Source organism: Oncorhynchus gorbuscha, linkage group LG08 (assembly GCF_021184085.1).
Source record: "Oncorhynchus gorbuscha isolate QuinsamMale2020 ecotype Even-year linkage group LG08, OgorEven_v1.0, whole genome shotgun sequence".
Lineage (NCBI taxonomy): Eukaryota > Metazoa > Chordata > Actinopteri > Salmoniformes > Salmonidae > Oncorhynchus > Oncorhynchus gorbuscha.
In genome coordinates this window covers 48,955,835-48,971,556 of record NC_060180.1, presented here as the reverse complement: position 1 = coordinate 48,971,556, position 15,722 = coordinate 48,955,835, and the positions used below count along the sequence as shown (strand labels likewise).

Below are 15,722 nucleotides of genomic sequence, written 5' to 3'. Positions count from 1 at the left end.
AGCACTGACCCAGCAGTACTGACATGAATTTGACCAACCTTACTACATTTATTTCAGGACATGCATTCTTAGGGAAATGAGTGGATCAGAGGAGGAATATCACAATAACTTCTGGCTTTGTAGCTGTAAAAGTTTATCAAAACAAACATGTTACCTCATGTTATGGAGCTAAAAAATAAAGTGACGTACGTGTGTGTGTGTGTGTGTGTGTGTGTGTGTGTGTGTGTGTGTGTGTGTGTGTGTGTGTGTGTGTGTGTGTGTGTGTGTGTGTGTGTGTGTGTGTGTGTGTGTGTGTGTGTGTGTGTGTGTGTGCAGGGGCATCACCCATTATTTTAGAAGGGGCGTCACCCATTATTTTAGAAGGGGTGTCACCCATTATTTTAGAAGTGGCGTCACCCATTATTTTAGAAGGGGCGTCACCCATTATTTTAGAAGGGGCGTCACCCATTATTTTAGAAGGGGCATAAAGATGGAGGCGGGGTGGTTTAGAGCCATAATCATGACGCCTAATTCTATTTAAAAATGAAATAGAAATTCTACAAAGGTTATCTAACATACCTCTTTACCTGTTTAATGGTCATTTTAATGAGGGTGTTATTCTGACTGTTGTAAATCACACATCTCAATATACTGAACTAACCCACCTAGGATATGACATGCAAAGTACAACACAGTACATGGGATCATAACACACATCATCAATGCAGGCACATATCATATGGCATCATAATTAATACACAAATATCCTGATATTATCATAAGGTGCCAGATTACATTTACACATTTCGTATCCTTCATGTCTAAGCATACCTCTCTATGCTCCTTACTGATGGTTATTTTTTTTAAATAAACTAAATATGCTTCTCTGCATCTCACCTAAAATCTGGGTTGAATACTGAAAGTAATGTGAGTTTTATTCAGTACATTTAGTAACTGCTCGATTATCCAACAGGCATGCCAACTTAGATAGTTAAGACAAGCTACTCCAACTTGATTGATATCCTGAAATGGCTAGGTGGCTAGTTATGAGGTTGGAAGATTGGGAACCTATCTAGCTGGCTCGCTAAAGCAAACTTCATAAAATGGCTCGGTGGTTAGTATAACAGAGGAACAAAAAAAAACATTTTTGTTTTATTTATTAATCAAGAAGGAATCAGTAAGATACATATCTTGATCAAATGAATTTACAAACATACCTCCTGCCGAGTGTGTGCGTACCGAGGACTCTTTGCCTGGTACAATCAGTGTGCCCCCTCCACAAAATACAGTGGACAGATTTTTTAAATAAATAATTATGATGACAGCGCTGTCTTGCGTCTTTTTTCCTCTTTTCTTAGACTCCACTGGATGAATGAAAAGAGTTCACAGCCCCTTAGCAGCGGGATACCTTTGAGTCATTCTCCACTTTTTACAGGGACTTATTCACAGCTAATTTACTTACAATAGTTTCAACCATGTACTGAGACTGTGTCCCCCCCCAAAATACTGTACAGTACAGTCAAAACCACGTGGAGATAATCGCCAAGCTTGGGAAATCAATGTTCTGGTAAGGAGCTATTGCTTTCCAAGCCTAGGCCGACTCCAAACAATGTTCCTTTATTGAATCACAAGGGTTTCAAGATCACGGTGGCAGGCTATAAAGGCCGTCACTGTTAAAGCAATAGGATATGCTACTGTCATTTGACCCTGGACTGTATAGCCAACATCAAATCTATTTTATTATACTCTAGTGTAGCAGGACAACAAACCATCATGATGTGAACTTACGAGGATTGGCTTTTGTATGGTACATTATGCTTTGCATGCTTCTCTATCTGTTCTATACACTAACAGATACAGTAGAACATACATGTGTATACAAACATACACATAGATGTTAAACGTGTGTATGTCAGCCCAGACAATTCACTTTGTTTTGAAAATAGCTTCTGCATAGCTGTGTGTAGTCTTAATAACTTAGATAAGTCACAATCCTGTTACCTGTAAGGACAAACAAAGTTATGCATTGGGGTTATTATTTATTCACTTATTTCGGGATATCTTCTAAACTACCCACAATACACTTTTTCTCAACGTCATATGGAGGATCTACTCTGCTACCGAGTTCGTAGGCTAGCTCGGTATCTATCTCAAGCTGACTAACATGATTCACTAGCCATGCTAGCATTTAATGACATTCCAGACCAAGTGTTGGCGGTGGTGAGCAACAATCCACCAATCACAGGAAATGTGACATAAACAGAAGCAGATGAGGAACGTGTGGCCTGAAAGCGGGAACCACTGCTTTTAATCAGGGCAAGGCGACCTAAAACATGACAGTGCAGCTATTCCCTCCGCAAGGCAATCAAACAAGCTAAGCATCAGTATAGACAAAGTAGAGTTGCAATTCAATGGCTCAGACACGAGAGATATGTGGCAGGGTCTACAGTCAATCACGGACTACAAAAAGAAAAACAGTGCTTTGAGAGACTAGTCAATGATCATATCATCTCGAGGCCCTGGGTCTGTACGCTGCCCTGTGCAACTGGGTCCTGGACTTTCTGATGGGACGCCCCCAGGTGGTGAGGGTAGGAAACAACATCTCCACCCCACTGATCCTCAACACGGGCCCCACAAGGGTGCGTTCTCAGCCCTCTCCTGTACTCCCTGTTCACCCATGACTGCGTGGCCATGCACGCCTCCAACTCAATCACCAAGTTTGCAGACCACAGTGGTAGGCTTGATTACCAACAACGACAAGACTGCCTACAGGGAGGAGGTGAGGGCCCTCGGAGTGTGGTGTCAGGAAAATAACCTCACACTCAACGTCAACAAAACAAAGGAGATGATCGTGGACTTTTGGAAACAGCAGAGGGAGCACCCCCCTATTCACATCAACGGGACAGTAGTGGAGAAGGTGGAAAGTTTTAAGTTCCTCGGCGTACACATCACGAACAAACTGAAATGGTCCACCCACACAGACAGTGTGGTGAAGAAGGCGCAACAGCCCCTCTTCAAACTCAGGAGTCTGAAAAAATTTGGCTTGTCACCAAAAACACTCCCAAACTTTTACAGATGCACAATCGAGAGCATCCTGTTGGGCTGTATCACTGCCTGGTATGGCAACTGCTCCGCCCACAACAGTAAGGCTCTCCAGAGGGTAGTGAGGTCTGCAGAACGCATCACCGGGGGCAAACTACCTGCCCTCCAGGACACCTACAACACCCAATGTCACAGGAAGGCCATAAAGATCATCAAGGACAACAACCACCCGAGCCACTGCCTGTTCACCCCGCTATCATCCAGAAGGCGAGGTAAGTACAGGTGCATCAAAGCTTGGACTGAGACTGAAAAACAGCTTTTATTTTTTATTTTTTTATTTCACCTTTATTTAACCAGGTAGGCAAGTTGAGAACAAGTTCTCATTTACAATTGCAACCTGGCCAAGATAACGCAAAGCAGTTTGACACATACAACGACACAGAGTTACACATGGAGTAAAACAAACATACAGTCAATAATACAGTAGAAATAAGTCTGTTTACGATGTGAGCAAATGAGGTGAGAAGTGAGGTAAAGGCAAAAAAGGCCATGGTGGCAAAGTAAATACAATATAGCAAGTAAAACACTGGATGGTAGATTTGCAGTGGAAGATCTCTTCTATCTCAAGGCCATCAGACTTAATAAACATCAGTTAAACAACCATCACTAACATTGAGTGGCTGCTGCCAACATACTGACTCAAATCTCTAGCCACTTTAATAATTAAAAATTAGGCATCTTTCTTTTGGTGTTTTTTGGAGTAAGTAGAAAGGCCTCTTTAGTGTCCTAAGTTTTTATAACTGTGACCTTATTTGCCTACCGTCTGTAAGCTGTTGGTGTTTTAACGACCGTTCCACAGGTGCATGTTCATTAATTGTTAATGGTTCATTGAACAAGCATGGGAAACAGTGTTTAAACCCTTTACAATGAAGATCCGTGAAGTTATTTTGATTTTTACAAATTATCTTTGAAAGACATGGTCCTGAAAAAGGGACGTTTCTTTTTTTGCCGAGTTTAAAAACCTGTTTTTGCTTCGTCATTATGGGGTATTGTGTGTAGATTGAGGGTGAATTAAAAAAAATAGATTTTAGAGTAAGGCTGTAACGTAACAAAATGTGGAAAAAAGTCAAGGGGTCTGAATAGATTCCAAATGCTCTGTAGACTAGTACATCAGAATCACTAGTTGGTGTTAGGGTTAGCTCTAACCCTAACCCTGAAAATCAATCATAAATAACCGTTAGAAAGAACTGCATCATAAATATGAACTAACCAATTTTAATTGACTAAAATATAAAACCGTATAACAACTTGGTGGACAATTCAGCTAAAATGTTAAAATGCATCCCTTCTATGTCAAAGGTCCTTTTTCTCCTCAGTGACACGTTTGACAACTACATATCCCCTGAGATGTCATTTTTTAAAGTGCTGTGAAGTGAGAAGGAAATGAGTCATATTTCAACTTCAAATGTGTTTTTCATATAAGTTTGAAATTACTCCACATCGTCCAGGCTCTTCTTATCAAATACACTTTTCCGCTTTACAATATTCCACATATTAAAGCAGAAGCGGGAGATTTTTTGCCAGTGTGTTTATCATGTTGTGCTTCACAATTTATTTTACCACACAACTATTTCAACTTTTATTAGTAATACAACAATTTATTTAACATTTTCTTCTCTGTTTCAAACAGAAATAGAGTCAATGTTTTCTTCTCCATTTTCACAGTTGCATCAAATACCTATAGTTTGGAGGAAAATGTTATCACATTTCAGAAAATAAATACCCCACAGTTGGCCTTGCCTGTATGACGGCTGCTGGTGTGGCTGTATTAGCTTTGGTATAAGATGTGTAATGTGCTGTCACGTCCTTGGCTCAGGGGATTGCATTTCCTCCATCACACAGCATGGGTAAAGCCCAACAAAACACATACACATGGACACACACACACACGCACGCTCACACACAAACGTAGAGCCTAACGAAAACACGCACCCGTGTGCAGTGTTTACAGAGCAATCAGTTTGACAGGTAACTGTAGACCTGTTTCTAAGTCAAAGGAAATGTTTGATATGAGGGCTGACAGTTTTACAATTGTTTTGTGCACGAACTAGGATGGTTTATGACAGATGACACAATGCACAGGCAGGCTCACACATACAGTGCCTTTCAGAAAGTATTCATACCCCTTGACTTATTCCACATTTTGATATGTTACAACCTGAATTCAAAATGGATTCAATGGATCTATACCCAATACCCAATACGGATGAAGTGAAAACATGTTTTTAGAATTTCTTTAGAAGAACAAAACAATTATAATGTACATTCCAGATATTTCTGTATTTAATTTTCTACAAATCTGCAAACATTTGGATAAGTCAAAGGGTTTGAAAGTAAGGCTTTCTGGGTAAGTCTCTAAGAGCTTTGCACACCTGGATAATTTTTATTTGTTATTATTCAAGCTCTGTCAAGTTGGTTGTTGATCATTGCTAGACAGCCATTTTCAAGTCTTGCCGATTTACAGTGCCATTCAATAGTTTGGACACACCTACTCGTTCCAGGGTTTTTCTTTATTTTGACTATTTTCTACAATGTAGAAAAATAGTGACCACATCAAAACTATGAAATAACACATATGGAATCATCTAGTAACCCAAAAAGTGGTAAACAAATCCAAATATATTTGAGAGTTGAGATTCTCAATGTAGCCAGCCTTTGCCTTGATAACAGCTTTGCACATTCTTGGCATTCTCTCAACCAGCTTCACCTGGAATGCTTTTCCAACCGTTTTGAAAGCATTCCCACATATGCTGAACACTTGTTGGCTGCTTTTCCTTCATTCTGCGCTCTGACTCATCCCAAACCATCTCAGTTGGTTGAGGTCGGGGGATTGTGGAGGGCTAGTCATCTGATGCAGCACTCCATCACTCCCCTTCTTGGTCAAATAGCCCTTACACAGCCTGGAGGTGTGTTGGGTCATTGTCCTGTTGAAAAACACATGATAGTCCCACTAAGCGCAAACCAGATGGGATGGTGTATCGCTGCAGAATGCTGTGGTAGCCATGCTGGTTAACACACTGACAGTGTCATCAACAAAGCACACCATAACACCTTCTCCTCCATGCTTCACAGTGGGAAATACACATGCGGAAATCATCCATTCAGCCACACGCGTCTCACAAAGACATGGCGGTTGTAACCCAAAATCTCCAATTTGCACTCCAGACCAAAGGCTAAATTTCAACTGGTCTAATGTCCATTGCTCATTTTTCTTTGCCCAAGCAAGTATTTTCTTCTTATTGGTGTCCTTTAGAAGTGGTTTCTTTGCAGCAATTCGACCATGAAGGACAGATTCACACAATCTCCTCTGAACAGTATGAGCTGTGTCTGTTTCTTGAACTCTGTGAAACATTTATTTGGGCTGCAATTTTTGAGACTGGTAACTATAATGAATTTATCCTCTGCAGCAGAGGTATCGCTGGGTCATCCATTGCTGTGATGGTCCTCATGAGAGACAGTTTCATCATAGAGCTTGATGGTTTTTGTGACTGTATATGAAGAAACTTTCAAAGTTCTTGAAATGTTCCGTATTGACTGACCTTCATGTCTTAAAGTAATGATGGACTGTCATTTCTCTTTGCTTATTTGAGCTGTTCTTGCCATAATATGGACTTGGTCTTTTACCAAATAGCCCTATCTTCTGTATACCCCAGTACCTGATCACAACACAACTGATTGGCTCAAACGCATTAAGGAAAGAATTTCCACAAATGAACTTTTAAGAAGGCACACCTGTTAATTGAAATGTGTTCCAGGTGACTACCTCAACAAATCAAATCAAATTGTATTGGTCACATACTGTCAGAACTCCCCAAGGAGATGTGGTAGTCAGGCGCAGGAGAAACAAGTTCCGAATGAAAAGGGAGTTCAATAAACCAGCTGAAAAATCACAGGACACCGGACTACAGCAGTAGCCATGAAACCCCACTCAGACACAGTCCAGGGAAAAACCACCTGTTAAACTTGAACTAATGAAAACGCAACCCAAACTGACAGTCAAACGAAAACAATCCCGCACAAAAATCAAAAGGAAATGTCGAGATAAATACCCCCCCTAATTAACCAAAATGAAACCAGGTGAAACACAAAACAGACAGAAAGAAAAGGAAAAAGGATCGGTGGAAGCTAGTAGACTGGCGACTCCGAGCGCCGCCCGAACAGGGAGCCAGAGCAGGGAGAGGAGCCACCTCCGGTGGAAGTCGTGATACACAGTGTTAGCAGATGTTATTGCGAATGTGGCTAAATGCTTGTGCTTCTAGTTCCAATAGTACAGCAAAATCTAACAAGTAATCTCACAATTCCACAAAAACCTAATAAACACAAATCTAAGTAAAGGAATGGAATAAGAATGTATACATATAAATATATGGATGAGCGATGACCGAGCGGCATAGGCAAGATGCAACAGATGGAATAAAATACACTATATGCATTTGAGATGAGTAATGCAAGATATGTAAACACAATTAAAGTGGCATTATTTCTGTATTTGTATCACGTGTTTATTATTTTCCAATAAAATGTCAATTTAATTAATTAATTAAGTACAATGAATTTAGAGGACAAAACAAAACTTAACTCACACATACGAATATAAGAAGACAGCATATAGTCATGACAAGCAGTGTAGTTAAGCCAAACATAAATATTGAGTGGAGTACAGCACAGAGTAGCAGCAGATCATCAGGTGCACGGTGTTTCCTCCGGCACATTGGTGCGGCTGGCTTCCGGGTTGGATGCGCGCTGTGTTAAGAAGCAGTGCAGCTTGGTTGGGTTGTGTATCGGAGGACGCATGACTTTCAACCTTCGTCTCTCCCGAGCCCGTACGGGAGTTGTAGCGATGAGACAAGATAGTAGCTACTAAAACATTTGGATACCACGAAATTAGGGAGAAAAAGGGGTACAATTTTTTTAAACAACACATTGTGTAAAAATGTGTAACAGGCTGACAACACCGCTCGCATGTGTGAGCGTTGCAAAATAAATGTAGAAATCTATATTATTCAATTATTGCACCCACACTGCTCGCGGGCACCAAAGAGCGTCTGCGTTGCCAAAGGCTAAAATACAAGTCAGTTCTGTTTGTGACGCAGATCGTGCTGCAAGTCCTGCCTTTCCCATTTCCTCATTGGTTTATAGAAGCATGTACCCATGTGCCCTCTCCTCATTGGTTATACCCAGGTGGGTAAAGACAAACGAAGTCAGTGGTGATAATGCACCTAATTTATGAAAGTTGCCAATCGCAAGTCCAGAGAAGAAAAAGCCTGGAAGGAGGAGAGATGACTAGAAACTATTCGGTTGACCGTTTTTTTTGTGTGGATTAATTGGCAGAGTAGAGGACCTTGTGCATTTCAGGTAAAATAACAACTCAATGTTTGTATCCCAGGACAAATTAACTAGCAACAGCAAGCTAGCTAAATAAGACAAATTAGCTAGCAAGTGCAAACTAACTAGCTAAATTGCCATAAATGTTGAGTGCTTTTCGACCTGTCCCCAAATGAATATAATTGGGTCAGAGTTTGTTTTGATATTTTAATCTGCGTGTCGTGATCGCGTTTGGTGTGGGGGGACAAAATACATTTATGCACAATGGCCCCCCGCCGCAGACGGTTTGGGTTCCGTGTAATGGGGATGGATGTATTCCAATCTGCTTTCTTATGCTTTTTCATGCTAAGAATGTTAGGCACAACTTAAATATAACATTCTCTAAATGTTTTTTAAAAATGTCCCGAGGACCTCCAGGACAAGGTAAACTGTATATTGCGTGAACATCAATAAAATATTATGTCAAACCTAAAACGGCGTATGAATGTCATAAAATTGACTTACTTGGACATTGTGGAACATTGTGCAATGTTGTGGGAATGTTCTATGCAACCTATGAGAATATCACACAAATATTCTTACAGCATCCCAAACTACTCTCATTACTTAATCAAATGTCCTGGGAACCTTTAAAGAACTTAGACCAGGTGTTCTGTCAACATTCTTAGAACATTCTAGGAATGTCCTCTGCAACCTAAGGTAAACACTGCATGAATGTCATCAAAACCATATATTTGCATATTTTTGTGTTTTGGGAACCCCTCTCTTGTAATGTACCCACACTGATCCCACAACCTAATGTAATGTTCTGGGAACCGTTAAAGAACTCAGAAAGGCTGTTTTGTCTACATTCTTGCAACATCAAAGGTATGTTTTGTGCACCCTGATACAAACATTATCTGAATGTCAGCACCCCTGGATAGTCTTAGTGTTTTGCGAACATACAGTATCTCCTGTTTATATCCCCATAATGTTCCCACAACCTACAGAACCACTCTGGGAACCTTTATAGAACAGAAGAAATGTGTTCTGGGAACATTCTTGTAACATCAGGTGAATGTTTTTTTGCACCCGAAAAGAATTAAATCAACACAAAATTCCCAAAACACAAAAAGTGTGCTTTTTTGCAGATGATTCTATAATGTGTTCTAAGAACATTCTTGCAACATTAGGTAAATGCTTTATACAAACTTTCTATACTCATCAGCACGGATGGACAGTTTTTGTGCTATGAGAATATGGACCGGGACCTAATGGACGTTCTGGGAACTTTCACAGAACTCATTTTGGTTTGCTGGGTACACACTGAGTCAAAAATGATCATAATTTCCTATAATAGGCTTCCATGTGGAAGAGTCTACGATCCTGCTCTATCTACCCTCGCTCGCTCGCTCTCCTCGTCTCGTGTTTTTCCTCTATCTGTCTCTGTGTCTCTGTGTCTGTACCTCCTGTCTGTCTCTGTTTTAGAGGGTCAAGCTCTGGCCACGGTATCCTTGAAGCAGCAAAATACAATTAAAATGAATAAAAGGTAGTTGATAAAAGCTATGCATTAGCAGAACATTAAATAACACAAAGACACAACATTAACTTCACATAACTCAGCATTATTCTTAGGTTACCAGGCAGAGAAGCAGGCTGGGTATGATTCAATAAGGTTATTGTTACTTAATACCGTTTACCTTAATCATTGAGACTAAGCGTGGGAGCCGCAGGTTTTTCTCCAGACCATTCATTTTTCTTTTGTTCAATCAGAAAAAAACAAGGCTTACAAATACATTTCAATACCCACAATACATATACCGAGAAGTCTTCACCACAACAGAAATGTGACCAAATGAAATATCCATGTGTTTTACAGTTTGTGTTAACTCTCAATTATTTTCATTCAAAGAAGCCTACCGTTTTGGTTGTATAAATATAGCATACACCACACGCAGAATGCAGTGGTGTAGCAGGAGTGTGATGGCAGGGATGGAATGACGCAGAGAGCCACATTCAGATGTTCTTTATCTTTTTGCTGCAGAGTGAAATGTAGAGGAATGTAAGCTGTGCATTTACAGGGGCCCTGAGGTAATATAATACTCCTTCTGCTTGTGTCTGTACTAATGTGATTATGCATAGTTCCCGCTTTGGCTAAAGTTTGCTATCCCTCACTAACAAACGTTTGTCTGCAAGAACGCCTTTCTTCATCCTAATATGACCGTTTCTTTGTGTTTTTCTCCCAGCAAGACCGTAGTGAAATGGTCAAATATTTTTTTTGAAAGTGTTGGCATAGACAGAATGTTCATTTTCATTTATAGCACGTTTAGGATGCACACACACACACCCACACACCCACACACACCACACACCCACACACACACACACACACACACACACACACACACACACACACACACACACACACACACACACACACACACACACACACACACACACACACACACACCATAAAGGGTCTGTGATCTGAGTTTGAATGATGCATCTTGTTTGATGTCTTTTGAAGATGGACATGAAATAATGTCCAAATCACCAGCGGGAACAACATCAAACGGACCCAAATGAAAACACCATGTCTGTTCGGACTCTGCCTTATTATGCCTTCATTTGCGACCGGGCCCTGTGGAAACTAAGCTCCAGGATTGTCTGATTATAGATTAAAGATTGGGTTGATTAGTCAAGTTCTTTCATCTCTACCAAACTTCGACAACTTCTCATTTGCTTCACGAATAGTGTGTCATCGCTGATATATATCGTCCAATCCAAGGCAATACGCGGTGGGAAAGCTGGGACGATTGATGGCTGGGAGCGTGAATGGTGACATCATTGAGGGTCCTTGTTCTTTCGTCAATGGCATGTGACTGTGTCCCAATAGAAAATGGAGCCGCTCCCTACCCCTCCCCCTCGTGCACAAGTGTATATTACAGCATTACCCATGCTCCCCTCAAAAGCCTTCCTCCCACTCAACATGGGGGAAAAACATGATCACCAGTATATTGGTTGATATTACAAAGCACTTGTCTTGAAGGTGATAAGGTGAGAAAGCTAATTTATCAGACAGATTACTTAAGAGATAATGAACCAATATATATGCAACAAAAAAACAACCCCTAAAGCCTTGCGAGAGAAGGGAGGCACAGAGTTTTCATTCATCATTATTTTGCCTGAGCTAGGAACACACAGGTAGACGGGGGGGGGGGGGATTCAGACACAAAAATGACACCGCCACGTCTTGTACCCGGGTTGTGTTGTTGTTGGTGTCAGAAAGGGGGATTTGATTGTGTGCCACTCGGATTTAACGGTTGACGATAAAGCTGCAACTACGGACAAGACATGGTCCAAATGAACTGCGTGTCCGAGAGAGCCTGACTGTACTACTGTATGCATGGGTCCTGGTCATCAGCTTTTGGATTTCATCTGATTTATAAGCAAACGTGAAGCCAAGTTTCCCATATAATATAACAGACCTGTTCAATGTCTCCCGGCCCCGGGCCTGTTGGATCTGGATGGCTCTATGTTGGATCTGGATGGCTCTATGTTGGATCTGGATGGCTCTATGTTGGATCTGGATGGCTCTATGTTGGATCTGGATGGCTCTATGTTGGATCTGGATGGCTCTATGTTGGATCTGGATGGCTCTATGTTGGATCTGGATGGCTCTATGTTGGATCTGGATGGCTCTATGTTGGATCTGGATGGCTCTATGTTGGATCTGGATGGCTCTATGTAAACGCAGAGGCTGACATTCAAACACCGCGGCAGGGAGCCACGGTGGACTTAGCAGCTCAACTCTGCTCTGCCTTGGCCTCGGGCCTCTGCTTTGCTCTCCCTCTCTCTCCCTCCGCAGTCTGACAGAGAATTGGCATCTCACATCGTATAATGAAGTGTATGTCACAGTTAAATGCTGAACTGAGCAGACGTACGTCGTCTACTAACAGCAACTGGGTGGCCAGTTCGAACCAGGACCTACCTGCTTGCTGCAAGACCTTACTAGGCAATAACATTTGAATGAAAGTTATTGAGCAGGATAAATCTGATGACTCTCCCTTTGCCATTCCTCTCCATGGCTGCAGGTCTAAACAGAAGCTTACAGTCATCATCATGAGCCATGTCTGGACTTGCAAGAAAGAATAGTCGGACATTTGCAAACAAGAAAAAGTCTCACATTTATTTGATATCAAACAAGAGTTGAATTTTTATATAAGCCGACAATGGGATCGTACAAAATAAATGATATGAACCTAAACAGTGCTGAAACAAGTCACACTTCCCAACCATTTTACTTTTTCAAATGTTCAATAACTGTTAATAAATTAATTAGTGTCAACGGCTGAAATATGCTTGTAAAACTTGAAATATCGCGTTGACACATATTTTTTGAAACCTGACAATTTCTTTCAAGTAAAATAAATTACACAACGACCAAATTCACGCCAAATCTGTGCTTGGCATGGTTTTAACACAAAATATTACTGGCAAAACTCTTGATTCATGAAAGCAAAAAGCACTTCACAAATGAAGATGTATGGTTTATGATGGGATTTTTAAAAAATTGATTTTTTTTATTTGATTTTTTTAATGTTCAAATATACCACAATGAGTCAAGTGAGAGGAAAAAAACAGATTTGAGCAACCTGCTTCGAGAATAATCTTCTCAACATTGAAATGTTGTATAATTGGTTGCCATAACATTTTTTCATATTTTTTTTTTTTTGTGGTACAGCAAAATATATTTTCTTTTAGCTATTACTCTGACAACAGATAAATGTGCAATAGAGAAAATATAAGGCCTGAGTCTGAATTAGTGGTTCTTTGTTTGACAGTCCTCACTATTTAGTGGAATGACTCTAGAACATTCTAGAGTCCAGGACCCAACAGATACTCATCCTCATTCATTCTGGAATCCCCTCCAGGAACACTTCACCAGTGTTCCAAAAGTTCTAAACCTGGAGTTCTAAACCATGTTTTTTTTTTCTCTTCTTCAATATAATACAAATGCAGGCTGGACAGGAATGGCGCCAGACAGACTTCTCTCTGACACTTGTAGTGGTCTATGCATTTACCTCTCTGAAGTCCCACAGCAGAGCAGAGCAGTTCAAGTCCACAGACAGACAGACGGTTTCAGAGGATATTTGTGTGTGTGTGTGAAAAAGTAATCCATCTCCTTCCTCCCTACCACTCACAAACATTTCACTTCCCGCTCCGACGGGTCATTAGGAGTGCAGAGATGGAGGGCTGGGAGAACCGATGAGGGTTGGCAATAGTCTTGACATCAACCAAAGCCCACACACATACATATGTTCAAACCTGTGCAAAAACACCAGAGAAGTGCTTCCTCTCCTTCCTCCACCCATCTGCTCAGAGGCTGGTAATGAGCTGCATCTGTCCGTCCCGGGGGCCCTCTCCCTCGGGTACACAGTCCTCAGCGCTGGGGGATACGATGCACCCATTGCTGGTGCCTCGGTTTATGTGGTAGTAGGACAGGGGCTGGGGCCCGTCGCCCAGCTCAGGCATGCTTTTATGGTACAGGTCCTCCCCCTCGCTCATGGGGGAATGTGACAGGTTATCATCTTCATCGGGGGGGTAGGATGAGGCTGAGAGGGAGGCTGAGGGAGAGTCTCTCAGGTTGGGCAGGCTGGTGTACAGGGAGTCCCTGTTGTTGTTGGGTGACTGGGAATCCCCGTCCCCTGTTGCCCCCACTGTCTCTGAGCCGTGGCACCCAGGGCCCTCCACAGCCCTCCTGGGGGCCTTGTGGGCGCTGTAGAGCAGGGAGTGAGTCCTCTGGGGCAGGAGTGGGGCCTCTAGCGCCTCCTTATGGTGGGGATGCAGCAGCAACTCTAGGGTGGGGTGACCTCCACCTACTACCCCGACTATACTGCCTCTCTGGAGGGACGAAGCCTCAGCATGGTCCACCACTACGGCATCATCTTCGCTGCTGCTTCCACCCCCACAACCCCTATCCCTGTCCACAGTCACCCTGGTCTGGAGAGGGGCCTGGTCCCTGTCCCTGCTATCCCTATGGGGGTTGTGGCCCTTGGGGGCCCCGCGGGGCCTCAGGTTGTTGTGCACCAGCTCAGAGATGATCATCTTCTCGAAGGCGGCGTCATCCAGGCTGAGGCCCCCCAGGTCCCCCGGGCCATGGACCACTCCCCCGACCACACCCACAATGTCCTCATAGTCGTCTTCCTGGTTGTCTTCCTGGTCACGCAGGGAGTAGCTGTTGTTAAAGTTTCCGTTGAGGGGTAGGGTGTCCATGGCACTGATGTCCCTGCTGTGGGTCAGAGAATGCTGCCCTGCAACGAGAAGCACGATACCTGGATTAGATATCCTGTTTTAAAGTTAAGAATCAATATCAAATAAATAATACAATACAGTTTGATACTGCTCAGGACACCTCACTGTTAAGTGTTTGTAACCTTTGCTATCTGGATATTTTACATTGATTTATATCATATTTATATGCTCATAAAATATACAATTAAAGAGGTTCAAGTACAGTGAGTTCCAAAAGTATTGGGACAGTGACATTATTTATTGTTTTGGCTCTGTACTCCAGAACACTTGAATTTAAAATTATACAATGACGACGAGGTTAAGGTGCAGACTGTCAGTTTTAATTGAAGGGTATTTTCATTCATTTCAGGTGAAGCGTTTAGAAATGACAGCACTTTTTGTACATAGTGCCCCAATTTTAGGGGACCAAAAGTATTGGGACAAATTCACTTATGTGTATTAAAGTGGCCAAAAGTGTAGTATTTGGTCCCATATTCCTAGCACGCAATACCTCCGTCAAGCTACAAACTTGTTGGATGCATCTGCTGTTTGTTTTGCTTGTGTCAGATTATTTTGTGCCCAATAGAAATTAATGGTAAATAATGTATCGTGTCATTATCGAGTCACTTTTATTGTAAATAAGAATATAATACGTTTCTAAACACTTCCACATTAATGTCTATGACACCATGATTACGGATAATCCTGAATGAACCACGAATAATGATGAGTGAGAAAATTACAGAGGCATAAATATCACCCCCCCCCAAAAAAAAGCTAACCTCCCCTGTTATTGTAATGGTGAGAGGTTCGCATGTCTTGGGGGTATGATCTTTGTGCGTGTAACTTTCTCACCATTATTCACAATTCATTCAGGACGATCCGTAACCATGGTAGCATCCGCATTAATGTAGACAACTTTAGAAAAACGTTCTATTCTTATTTAGGACAAAAGTGACTCCAAAATCACACAACACATGATTCACCATGCATTATTGTCGCTTACCCAATACTTTGACGCTTACTGTACTTCAGATTTGACC

General features: G+C 41.8%; 1 protein-coding gene across 1 annotated transcript in view; it reads right to left on the bottom strand.

Annotated features, from left to right (window-relative positions):
* Nucleotides 1-12,553: 12,553 nt before the first annotated feature.
* The window catches only part of LOC124041763 (adhesion G protein-coupled receptor L2-like), a 114,457-nt gene continuing 111,288 nt past the window's right edge, over nt 12,554-15,722 (bottom strand). Inside the window, 1 exon segment of the mRNA XM_046359756.1 lies at nt 12,554-14,699. Within this exon segment, the coding sequence (XP_046215712.1) occupies nt 13,765-14,699 (935 nt within the window). The 3' untranslated portion in view covers nt 12,554-13,764.